The sequence below is a fragment of the Oryctolagus cuniculus genome, chromosome 8, assembly GCF_964237555.1.
Source record: "Oryctolagus cuniculus chromosome 8, mOryCun1.1, whole genome shotgun sequence".
Taxonomy (NCBI): Eukaryota; Metazoa; Chordata; class Mammalia; order Lagomorpha; family Leporidae; genus Oryctolagus; species Oryctolagus cuniculus.
The window spans coordinates 70,820,346-70,832,984 of record NC_091439.1 but is presented as its reverse complement, the minus strand read 5'-3'; the positions used below and the strand labels follow the sequence as shown (position 1 = coordinate 70,832,984).

The window sequence follows — 12,639 nt, the reverse complement described above, 5'->3', positions numbered from 1 at the left end:
GCCCAGGTGCTTGGGCCCTGCACCCCATGGGAGACCAGGAAAAGCACCTGGCTCCTGGCTCCTGCCATCGGATCAGCGCGGTGCGCCGGCCGCAGCGCGCCAGCCGCGGCGGCCATTGGAGGGTGAACCACCGGCAAAGGAAGACCTTTCTCTCTGTCTCTCTCTCTCACTGTCCACTCTGCCTGTCAAAAAAAATAAAAAATAAAAAAATAAAATAAAATAAAATAAAATAAAAGACTGTAATGGAATGAACCACGGGTACCTCAAACTTAAAAAAAAAAGAGAAAAAGAAAAAGGCCCCGTGCTCTGTGAAGGAAAGGCCTGCCACGTACTGCCACGTACATTACAGGCTGTCAGGATCTAGCTGGTGAATGAATCATACTGGTGTAACTAAATATGGTATTTTTCATCTTTCTAGCACTTATCCCAGTTAATTGTTTACTGGTCTGCAGTCTGTTTTAAATTTCACAAGGAAGAGAAATTGTGCCTCTTGTTGTTGATAGTGGTAAAGTCCAGCACATTGTTTGCTATACAGTAGTTGTTAAAAAACCATCTGCTTCGTTTCATTGTCCTGTAAGTAATTGGGCATGTCACTGATCCTCTCGGAGCTTTATATTCCTGATATACCAAATGGTAACAATATCACCTATTAATGTTAGAAAGATGGAAGTATTTAGTTATTCATTCTTAACTTTTTGCTACAGAAAAAGAATTTGTGTAGATAGATAGCTATAAATAGATAACTTTGGAGATTTGATTTCTTCTGTGTGGATGTTGCAAGCAGTGGTAAGATGGAAGCAGTTATAATTGAAAGTGTGTGGCCGGCGCTGTGGCTCAATAGGCTAATCCTCCGCCTTGCGGCACCAGCACACTGGGTTCTAGTCCTGGTCGGGGCGCTGGATTCTGTCCCGGTTGCCCCTCTTCCAGGCCAGCTCTCTGCTGTGGCCAGGGAGTGCAGAGGAGGATGGCCCAAGTGCTTGGGCCCTGCACCCCATGGGAGACCAGGAAAAGTACCTGGCTCCTGCCATCGGATCAGCACAGTGCGCTGGCCGCAGCGCGCCGGCCACGGTGGCCATTGGAGGGTGAACCAACGACAAAGGAAGACCTTTCTCTCTGTCTCTCTCCCACTGTCCACTCTGCCTGTGCCCCCCCCCCAAAAAAAGTGTGTAATATATGGACTTTTTTGAATCCTGATTAATATTGAATTAGGAGGTGTGTGATAGGCAAGTTTATGTCTCCCTCCCCCACTCTGCACAGAAAGACCATGGGCTTGCACCCCCCATGTATATGTTATGTTATGTGGGAAAGGAGAATTAAGGATGCAAATGGAATTAAGATTGCTTATCAGTTGAATTTAGGGTAGAGAGATTATTCTGGTAGGACCCAACACAAATCACAGAGGTTTTTGGAAGTGTGAGAGGGGAGAGTCAGAAGAGAGGACCAGGATAAGGCCATGTGAGAAAGACTTGACCTGTGATTGCTGGCTTTGAAAATGGCAGAAGGGGCCATGAACCATTGAAGCTGAGTGGCCTCTAGAAACTAGAAAATGGATTTCTCCAGAGCCTTCAAAAAGAAATTCCTTCCTGCCAATTGATTTTGACCCAGTAATATCTGGAGAATAGCTGCTAAACAACACATATGGGTTGTTTTAAAGCCAGTACTGTTTTTTAATAGTTTGTTACCATACCAATAGAAAGCTGGTACAGGATAATAAAAACATTGAAGATTGAGTAGTTATCTGATGATATTAAGAGAAATTTTTTTCTTTTATTTTAAATGTAATCATGGTCTTACAGTTGTGCTTTTAAAAAGAGCACTCTTTTGAGATCATACTGAAATTCTATATCTTGAATTTTTTCCAAAATAGTTCAGAGGTGACAGGTAAATAGGTAGGATTAAACATAACACATTCTCATTTATGAAGTGATAATTGTCAAAGGCTGATTGTTTCCCGTTGTTAAATTGTACAGAATTAAAATAGTGAATTGATTCCTTAGCATTCTCTAAAGATGATCAGTTTGGGGTTTTTGTAGTTCTGGAATCATTGTGAACTCCTGGATTTAAACATGAATTATTCTACTTATATATAACATTATATATTAGAATGAGTTATAAATACTTGCATTTGATAGTCCATTGTAGTTATGATTCTTATTAATACTCATGTATTAATCAAAGACCCATCTGCTTCTTTAAGTCCATTTGATGCAACTCTGACAATCTTTGATCAAAGTTACTTGTTTTCTAATTTGAGAAGATATTATACGCTGTCCTTGTTTTTACCCCAATCCTAAAAGCACCACTTTTTCTAAAGAGTCTGATTGCTTTCAGTAGAAAAGTAGTCATTTTGGCACTGGAACAGTTATTTCCCTAAACAAAGATTTACTGAGCAATATGCCAGGCATTGTTCTTAGGTGTTAGGGATATAACAATGAACAGAACAATGTCCCTCTCCTCAAGTTACAATGAGACAGATAATATACAAAGAATTTTTTTTTTGACAGACATAATGGACAGTGAGAGAGAGAGACAGAGAGAAAGGTCTTCCTTTGCCGTTGGTTCACCCTCCAGTGGACGCCGTGGCCGGCGCGCTGCAGCCGGCGCACCACGCTGATCCGATGGCAGGAGCCAGGTACTTATCCTGGTCTCCCATGGGCTGCGGGGCTCAAGCACTTGGGCCATCCTCCACTGCACTCCCTGGCCAGAGCAGAGAGCTGGCTTGGAAGAGGGGCAACCGGGACAGAATCCGGTGCCCTGACCGGGACTAGAACCCGGTGTGCTGGCACCGCAAGGTGGAGGATTAGCCTAGTGAGCCGCGGCGCCGGCCAATATACAAAGAATTTAAGGGGAGGGCGTTTGGTCTAGCAGTTAAGATGCTGGATCGCTATGCCTGCATCCCAAATTGGAGTGCCTGGGTTCAAGTGTGGGATCAGTTCCCAGCTGCCTGCTAATGCAGACCCTGGTCGGCAGCCATCATGGCTGAAGCAGTTGAGTTTCTGCCACCTAAATGGGAGACCAAGATTTCGTTCCAGACTGGAACTCCCAGTTCTTGCCTCCTGGCTTCAACCCTAACCATTGACTGCATCTTCGCAGTGAACCAGCAGATGAAGGTGTGTTTTGTCTGTCTGTCTCTCTCTCTCTTTTTCCTCCCTCCCTTCATCTGTGCACATGCACGTGTGTGTGTGTGTGTGTGTGTGTGTGTATATGCACCTCTCAAATAACAAAACAAAAGAATGTAAAATTTGTTAGATAGGGATGAGGGCAATGAAGGAAGATAAACTAGTTAAGGAATATAGGGAACTGCTGCTTTGTGCGGGAGAGGATGCTATTTTATACAGGACGATAAGGGAAAGCACTTGATAATATATGGCCTTTGGGCAGAGATCCGGAGGAGGTGAGGGAGCAAGCCATGTTAACAGCTGGAGAAAAAACTTGCAGGCAGAGAGAATTAGGTCATTTTAGAGGAATAGTAAGGATGTCAGTGTGTCCTGTATATGGTCAACAAGAGGTAGAATGGCAGGTGGGGGCTGGTGCTGTGGCACAGTAGGTTAATCCTCTACCTGTGGTGCCGGCATCCCACATGAGCACTGATTCTAGTCCCGGCTGCTCCTCTTCCAGTCCAGCTCTCTGCTATGGCCTGGGATAGCAGTAGAAGATGGCCCAAGTCCTTGGGCCCCTGGACCCACATGGGAGACCAAAAAGAAACACCTGGCTCCTGGCTTTGGATGGGCACAGCTCCAGCCGTTGCGGCCATTGGGGAGTGAACCAACGGAAGGAAGACCTTTCTGTCTCTCCCTCTCACTGCTGTCTGTAACTCTACCTCTCAAATAAATAAATAAAATCTCTAAAAAAAAAATCAGCAGGTGATCAGGTATGAGAGAGAACAGAGATCAGATTCTGTAGGACCATTGGTTTTAGTGCTGAGTCAGATGGGAACTATTGGAGGGTTTTGAACAGAATAGCATGGTCTGGCTTCATTTTCACCGGCTTCTGTATTGGTGGCAAGATAGAAGCCAGGAGATCTCTGTAGTCAGTGCAATAACCCAAGCAAGGAATCATGGTGGCTTAGACCAAGATGTGCTGTGGAGGTGGAAAGACATCATCAGGTTATTTGTATTTTGTTCATGAACAGTTTGTCTTCCAACACTGAACTTGCTCTCCTGCTGAAGGACATGTGTAGCAATAGAAAAGCACCACAGTATCTAATGAGAGAAATTGTTTTAGAAGACACTAGCCACAATTGTTACTTGTTTGTTCCTTGGTATATCATCCTCCAATTTCAATTGACTTATGTTACATTTCCAATTAAAATTTGACATAATGTAGTACTGTTTCACCCAATATTATTTGAACCAAAGAATCAACTGATTAATTGCATACCTTTTCAAGTACAGTCTTAATGTGTACATTATAATCTTCACAACTCTTTGAAAAGGTCATTTGTTTATAATTAAAAGCTATTTGTGAATAGGAAAAAAGAACAAAAACATCAAAGAGCCACCTTATTCTTAATATGGTTCAAAAATGTCTATTTTCAAAAAAAAAATGTCTATTTTCAAAAAATTTATACATTGTACTGCCAGGGAACTATATTGATCTTCTGTGTAACTCTCAATGAAAATTATTGTGTTTATAAACTAGTACCTTTCAGGGAGCTTAGCTATTTTTGAAGAATATAGCAATTAAATAATTTTAATTCCTTATATATTATTATTACATGCATAATATTAAACATAATACTATACATACTCCTAACTACTGTATATATGTGGCTTATAGTGCAGAAGTTATTTGAATAAATTTGATAATTACCTGGTCAGGAACTTGTAATTATCAGAAGTGAAAATTAAGCATTGGGATAAGATCACTTAAAGTTTGTATTAGTTATGCTTGCTAATGCAACACTGAATCATCTTCTTAGGAATAAATTCAATTAAGATGTTTATAATGAAAGAACTTTTACTTTATCTTTCCATATGATATATTGTAAAGATTTCCCCCAATAACAAGAGGTAGGCATTCTACCAAATTAATGACTATTATATGGTTCAATTTTTAAAAATTCTTTATCTCCAGCTATTAGACTTCTATCTAAAATATATTTTGTAATTTCTTTGTAGTAAATTAAACTCCTGTAGTGAACCACGGATTTATATTGTCTCCTTGGATTCTCAGATATATCACTATGATCAATATTTAAAAAACTGGCATCTCAAAATATTGTATGTCCAATATATTTTACTTGACAAACTTGACAGATGTATGTATTATATAGTGAGGAATTGTTTAGTATATTTCTGGGGTTTCTCATTTTATTTTGTTTACTTAATTATACTCTTTGTAATCTTTGGTTTCACTATCATAGTGTTGAAAAATAAAAGGAAATTCAAGTGTGGATGTACATTATTCTAAACCTTTAGAAAACTCATAAATAATGATTCTAAAGGTATTGAGAGAGAGAGATTCTCACTAACATTAATGGTTTGGAGTCTTTGAGTTTATTGATGAATTTTATGGTGCTGAAATACATTTGTGACAAAAGAAAAGAAGTTTTAAATAAGACCCCAGCGGGATAGAGATTACTCACAAAAGAAGTCAAATTTAATGAAACACAAGGTTAAAGTTGAAAAGGAAATCTACAGAGTCAAGAACAGATTTCCTCCTAATGTTCTCATTGTAACATTGACTCATTCATTATTCAGTTGGAATAAGTCACTTATGCTTTTTGTGATTTAGAGTTCTAGACTTGAAGTGAGGATGATTCAGTGCTCCTGTTTAATGGTCATGCTAGGATTTAAAAGATGAAAAAAAAATAGTTTTACTACTAAGAAATAGATTGTTGGCCAGTGTCGTGGCTCACTTGGCTAATATTCCGCCTGCGGCACCAGCACCCTGGGTTCTAGTCCTGGTTGCTCCTCTTCCAGTCTAGCTCTCTGCTGACTGCCCCAGGAGGGCAGTGGAGGATGGCCCAAGTGCTTGGGTCCCTGCACCCGCATGGGAGACCGGGAGGAAGAACCTGGCTCATGGCTTCAGATTGGCACAGCGCGCCAGCCGTAGCGGTGTTAGGGGAGTGAACCAATGGAAGGAAGACCTTTCTCTCTGTCTGTCTCTCACTGTCTATAACTCTTTCTGTCTCTCTCTCTCTCTCTCTCTCTCTCACTGTCTAACTCTGCCTGGCCAAAAAAAAAAAAAAAAAATTGTCATCTTTAAGCCACCTCTAAAGAGATTAATTATCTTTTTTTCCTATATGAAAATAGATGATTTTTACCATGGATTCAATATATTTGAAGCATTTGGTCACTGTGTGACCCATGGCAGACTGGCTTTCCTCTCCTGGTTATACAGTTCTCTTCAATGCTGTTGTGGAATCAGGGTTATTTTCTGGTGCTTCCTGTCTTCTAAGACCTTACTTACCTTCTTACACCTTTCACTTCCTCAGTAAGCAGAAGCCAGGAGGTTGGCACTTGACTGTTCTCACGTAGCCCATTTCTGTGCTAGAGTAGTGACAAGATCAGTCTGAAAAATAAAACATCACTTTATATTCATATGGGAAATAACTGTGCCTTGGAAATGTTGAGTGCTTAGTGATTAACAAGGCTTGTGTAGCTTTGTATGCAGGCCAGTGTGCTAGCAACACTGCAACAGATGGAGGTGTGAGAATTTCTGTCATATCCAAAGTGTTTAAAATGGAGCAATAACAGAAAGCAAGGCTTTGCTTCCTGAGAAAGGAGTGGCAGTACAGCATGGAGCCCTTTCATATGTGTTTAAGATAGTTATATGTTTCATGCTGAAGACTGGCTTCTCATGTTCTATCAGTTAGTTCCCTACATAGCTTCTCCTTGAGACATGGGCCAGATGGATTATGTCCTGTTTTACACTGACTGACAGAGAATTACTGCACTCTTTTATTGCTAAAAATGTTGCATTGACTTAGTACTTTGAGGCTTATGCATAGATAATGTGATAAAATAAAGACATATGGCAGATGAAAAGATCTGCTTCTCTTTGAGGTCTGACTTTCAGATTTTCCAATTGGCAGCTTTTCCCATTGTTTGAAATCCTGAACCTAATCCACGTTTTTAAAATATCAGTCTCTATAGTCATCTTTTAAAGTTAAAAAATAATTTTAAGGCAATTTGGAACATTTTTAATTGATGAAATAGGATTTTTTGGCTTCTATTTGTAAATAGAACACTACTGTTCTATAGAACATTGTTCTAGTAGTGGAGAGAAAGAAGTATGCAGTCTGTACCCATTTTTAAGTCAGTAAATTAACACAGGGAGGAAAAGATAGTAATAGGATATTGATGAATACCAAATTATTGAGGCATGGGTGCTATATATGGTAGAAGTATCTAGTAAACACATCTACTTGCAATGTTCAGAAAAGACTTTGGAGAAGTTAATGAAACTTACAATAGCCTGAAGAATGGGAGAACCGAGTAGCAATGAGAAAGGGACATTCATTGGCTGAGGGGTCGTAGAGGCAGAGTCTGGAATGGAATTTTAAAGGGACAGTGAGTAATTATAGCAAAGTGTTTAAGGGCACAGACCATAGCCAGTCTGCTCAGGTTCAGGGCTACTCTCTGCTTCCTATATAAGAACAATGGGCAGGCTTCTTAACCTCTTCACCTCACATTCCTCATGAAGAAAAAGTGTTACTAACCACATCACAGGACCATAGTAAGGGCTTGAGAATGGTGCCTTCAAAATGTGATTTCATGTGTTGGATATTATATAACTATAATTTAGCATGGTGGTGATGGCAGTGATACAAGGAAGCTTAAAAAGCAAGGTTGTAAACATAGGAGTGAGATCCATTGAGGGAGTCAACTGTTAGGACTGCATATAATTTGCATGATGAGTTACCAAAGCTTCATAAGCAGGAACATATGACAGGAGTAGTGTTGTTCAAAAAAATAACCCAGTAGAGTAGGTTAAAGAAGAGGCTGGTAGCAAAAAAAGCAGATGAGAGACATAATAATCCAGACTTGAGGTACTCAAGACCAGAACTCAATTGATAGAGAATGGTTTTAGATTAGAAAAGAGGGATAAACCTGATAAACACTTACCGTGAAGCAGTCACTAGTGCCTGGGGTGAAGCTTCGGGGACAGGACGGGGCAGAATGCCATGCCTGCATGAGCGGGAGAATTCATACAGGAGTCCTTAGGAAAAGCTAGTGTAGTGTGTGCAAGAAGAGGAAATCCATTTTACAGGTCTTGAATTTAACAACACTAACTGGATTTGTCCTTGAGAATGAATATCTGCTGCTGCAAGAGATACTAAGGCTGGATATAGACACTGGCGTGGAAGCACGTTCCTTGTCTGCTTGACTCCCGAGAAACATGGTCAGCAGCGGAGCTCACTGGCCTGTAGAACTGCCATCTTCCAGATGAAGCACTGGGTAGAACTCTGCAGGGATGTGCTGAATGTCTGAAAACATTGAGTTTCTGGATCCATAGTTGCACATCATGGCAAACAGGCCCTGTTCTAATGAGCAGAATTATCATTTCAGTTGCCTTAATTACTCTTACTGAATTATAATACCTTTAATATAGATGTTGTGAATGTACATATCTCTACACATACACTATTACTTTATGTTACTATATACTTTTCATAAAAATTGTTACTTTTTTAAAATTTATTTTTAATTTATTTGAAAGGCAGAGAGAGGAAGAGAGATGGAGGGAGGGAGAGAAAGAGAGAGAGAGAGAAGGATATCTTCCATCCACTGGTTCACTCCCCAAATGGCCACAACTGCCAGGACTGGGCCAGACCAAAGCTGGGAGCCTGGAGCTTCCTCTAGGGCTCCCACATGGATGCAGGGGATCAAGGATTTGAGCCATCCTCTGCTGCTTTCCCAGGCACACCAGCAGGGAACTGGATTGGAAGTAGAGCAACCAGGAGAGGAATCAAATGGGATGCCAATAGGCCGAGGCTTAACCTGCTGTGCCACAATGCTGGCCCCAAAATTGTTCCTTTTAAGCCATTGTAATATGTGCATTTTCTCTTCCATTATATATATTTTTAAAGATTGATTTATTTATTTGAAAGGCAGAGTTACAGAGAAAGAGAGGTCTTCCATCCTCTGGCTCCCTCGCCAAATGGCTGCAATGGCATGGGCCGGGCTTGGCCAAAACCAGGAGCAAGGTCTCCCAAATGGGTACAGAGGCCTAAGTACTGTCTTCCCAGGCACATTAGCAGAGAGTTGGATTGGAAGTGGAGTTGTCAATATTGGGGGAGGGGGTGCCTCAACCATCTCTTAGATTTTAATTGTCTGTGGATAAGGAGCAGGTCTTACATTGGTAAGACCCTAGTCCCTCCTAGGTTTTACATGCATTCACTTATGTGTTGATTGTAGTTCATTCATTCATTCCAGATATTGTATTAGTTCCTTAGGTGATAAATAAAGTGTAGTTCCTTCCCTCAGGGACCTATCTAGTTGGGGAAGAAAGGAACAGAAATATGCAATAGAAGCAGTGATATTTACAGAAAATCTTTGATGGGAACTTAGAATCATTTGATCTGTAGAAGGGGTTTTGGGGAGAAATGATTCAAGGTGAAATTTTGGGAATAGTTCACATTCTGAGCTGAACTTTAAACAGTAAGTCATAGTTACCAGGTAAGCAGTAAGAAGCGTAGAAAATAACATTACTGGGGGGGAAGACATTACTGGTCACAGATTGATCCATCCACAAGACAAAGGAAAGCAGTTTGGTGTTGCCATAGCCTAAGTGAAAGGCAAGAGGGTAAAAGATAAGGTTGTGGGGCAGAAAGAGACCACTGTGGGGGACTTGAATGCAGTATCTAGAAGCATGGAGTATATTGAGTTGTCAAAGAACAGGGGAATCATTTATACAGAGTTGTGATTGGTTGAGATTTAATTCTTAGTTGGCAATCAGGAGGATAAATTTAAGGGAGGTGCGACATTTTGGCAGCTATATTAGGTGGGAGATTGAAGACCTAAACCAGGTCAGAATTGTAGAAATGGAAAAGAGGGAGTAAAATCAAGAATTTTTTCTGACGTAAAACCAGGCCTTCTCATTAGCAAAGTTGAAGGAAAGGATGGACAAGGATGATTTTTAGGTAGCTGCCTCACACGCCTCAGTGACTGTGTGCATAATCTACTTAGAGAGTATAACTGGAGGAGAGACCATGTAATGAGTTTGTGTCTTGTCTTCAACACATTGAGATTTTTAATGTGCCTATGATATATTTGGAATTGAATCTAATTAAATGGTTAGCCGAGATGTCTAGATAACTAGAAATGTCTCGCTGTTAATAGTCACCTAACCATATCCCTCTTGGAAATAGAACTATCTCTGCTGTTCTTACAGCAACCTCTGCATTCTCTGTCATAACTCTCTACTGACTGTGTTATAATCCTTGCTTTTCTATGCATCTGTATAATGGTCGCTTAGTATCTGTGGCATAACTTTACCATAAATGCGAGTGAGTGAATCAATGAATGATATTTTACAAATTGTTATTTGATTGCTAGGAAAGTTTATGTTTGCCTTATCATAATTCTGATTCTGCCATGTTTTCACTCCTAGCACCTTCCACTGGAAGAATCTCAAACAGTGCGGCTTCCTCAGCGGCAGTGTCACTGGCAGGCTCAGCTGTGGGGCAGCCCCAGCCGGGCGACCAGGATACTTTAGTGCAGAGAGCTGAGCATATCCCTGCAGGGAAACGGACCCCAATGTGTGCCCACTGTAACCAGGTCATCAGGTGGGTTATTTATTGTCTTTTTTTTTTTTTTTTTTTTTTCTGACAGGCAGAGTGGACAGTGAGAAAGAGAGACAGAGAGAAGGTCTTCCTTTGCCGTTTGTTCACCCCCAATGGCTGCTGTGGCTGGCACGCTGCGGCTGGTGCACCGCACTGATCCGAAGCCAGGGGCCAGGTACTTATCCTGGTCTCCCATGCGGATGCAGGGCCCAAGCACTTGGGCCATCCTCCACTGCACTCCCTGGCCACAGCAGAGAGCTGGCCTGGAAGAGGGGCAACCGGGACAGAATCCGGAGCCCCCACCGGGACTAGAACCCATGGTGCCGGCGCTGCAGGCAGAGGATTAGCCTAGTGAGCCTCAGCACCGGCCTATTTATTGTCTTAATACCAATGTTGATTTGTTTAAAATGCTGAAATATTTAACATTTTATTAGTAAAGCTATTCTTGCCTGATTCCAGATGTAGTATTGTTAAAATAGATAAATATGAATATATAATTAGAATCTGTTTTAATGAACAGCAATTCTGGGCTCTGTGAAAACTAAAAACACTTGTTGTATCAGTTAAAGACTTGAAGGAACCCTGAAGATCATTTATTCCAACTTGGTTAATTTATAGATTATAAAAGTGAATCCTTTAATTTAGATGAAAACAGATAATAACAAAATAAAAGAACTGGAGTCCTGGAGAGAAGACTGGATTTTTAAATATCTAAACCCTGGAAGATATACCTACTGCTGATCTATTTTAAAGTGTTTCAGAATGTTAATTTAGGTTCTAACCTGCTTCTTGAAAACACTTTTTATTCAAACTGACTGTCTTTTAAACTCCAAGAAGGAAAAAGGCCCAGAGATCATAAGTGAGTGTAATATTCTGGAATTTACTAAATCACTAAGCATTTCCAATAAATGGCCTTAAAATATATATTAGGAGATTGAGGTGTGAATGCTGATGGTGGATAACCTGCCCAAAGCACCTTATTGGTGGTAATAAAAAATCATTTCAAATGATTATCCAAGCTCTCCTCTTTTAATTTTTCACATTTTTAGATAGTTGAAACTGACTCCCATAAAGTTGAGTATCAAGACTTAAATCACATTTTATCTTCCTCCATGTGTATTTATTACTTAGCATAATTTTGCTAGGTAAAGTACATACTCCCAGTAGATAACCACTATTAGCATCTTACTTCAGATTTATAAAACATAAAAGGATATAAGATGTAATGACAGATACTGTTTTTCAGAAATGGAATCATAATATGGTGTTTTCTAAGCTGTAATTTCTCATTTACATCATATTTCTCAGAGTGACTATGTGCTTAGTGAGAATTATCCAGTAACAGAGATTGTGTTAATAATAGTTATGAGGGGCTGGCGCTTTGGTATATGCTGGTATCCCATTTGGGCACCAGTTCAAGTCCTGGCTGCTCCACTTCCAATCCAACTCTCCTCTCTGGCCTGGGAAAGCAGGGGAAGATGGCCCAAATGCTTGGGCCCCTGCACCCATGTGGGAGACCCAGAGGAAGCTTGTGGCTCCTGACTTTGGATCTGCCCAGCTCCGTCCATTGCAGCCTTTTGGGGAGTGAACCAGCAGATGGAAGACTTCTTTCTCTCTGCCTCTGCCTCTCTGTAACTCTGCCTTTCAAATAAATAAATAACTCATTATATATGTATATATATAATTATATATAATAACTCGTTATATATATATTTATATATAGTGGTTGTTGTAAGCAGAAGGGGAAAATCAGTAGAGAGCTGTAAAGTCTAGTACAGTGTCTATCACCCAGAGACAATATAGTCATATTTAACTGAACAGACCATGTGCATTTCTAGACCCATTTATCATTAAAGCCGTCATGTCAATTAGATTAGAGTGACTTTCCTGAAAGTTTTTCTACTGGG

General features: G+C 40.4%; 1 protein-coding gene across 17 annotated transcripts in view; it reads left to right on the top strand.

Moving 5' to 3' along the window:
* PDLIM5 (PDZ and LIM domain 5) overlaps positions 1-12,639 on the top strand; it is a 220,801-nt gene that overhangs the window by 183,993 nt on the left and 24,169 nt on the right. For all 17 annotated transcript variants that reach the window (XM_070047851.1, XM_070047856.1, XM_008267586.4 and 14 more), the window contains one exon: positions 10,561-10,735. In XM_070047851.1, the coding sequence (XP_069903952.1) occupies positions 10,561-10,735 (175 nt within the window). The remainder of the gene's footprint in view (positions 1-10,560; positions 10,736-12,639) is intronic.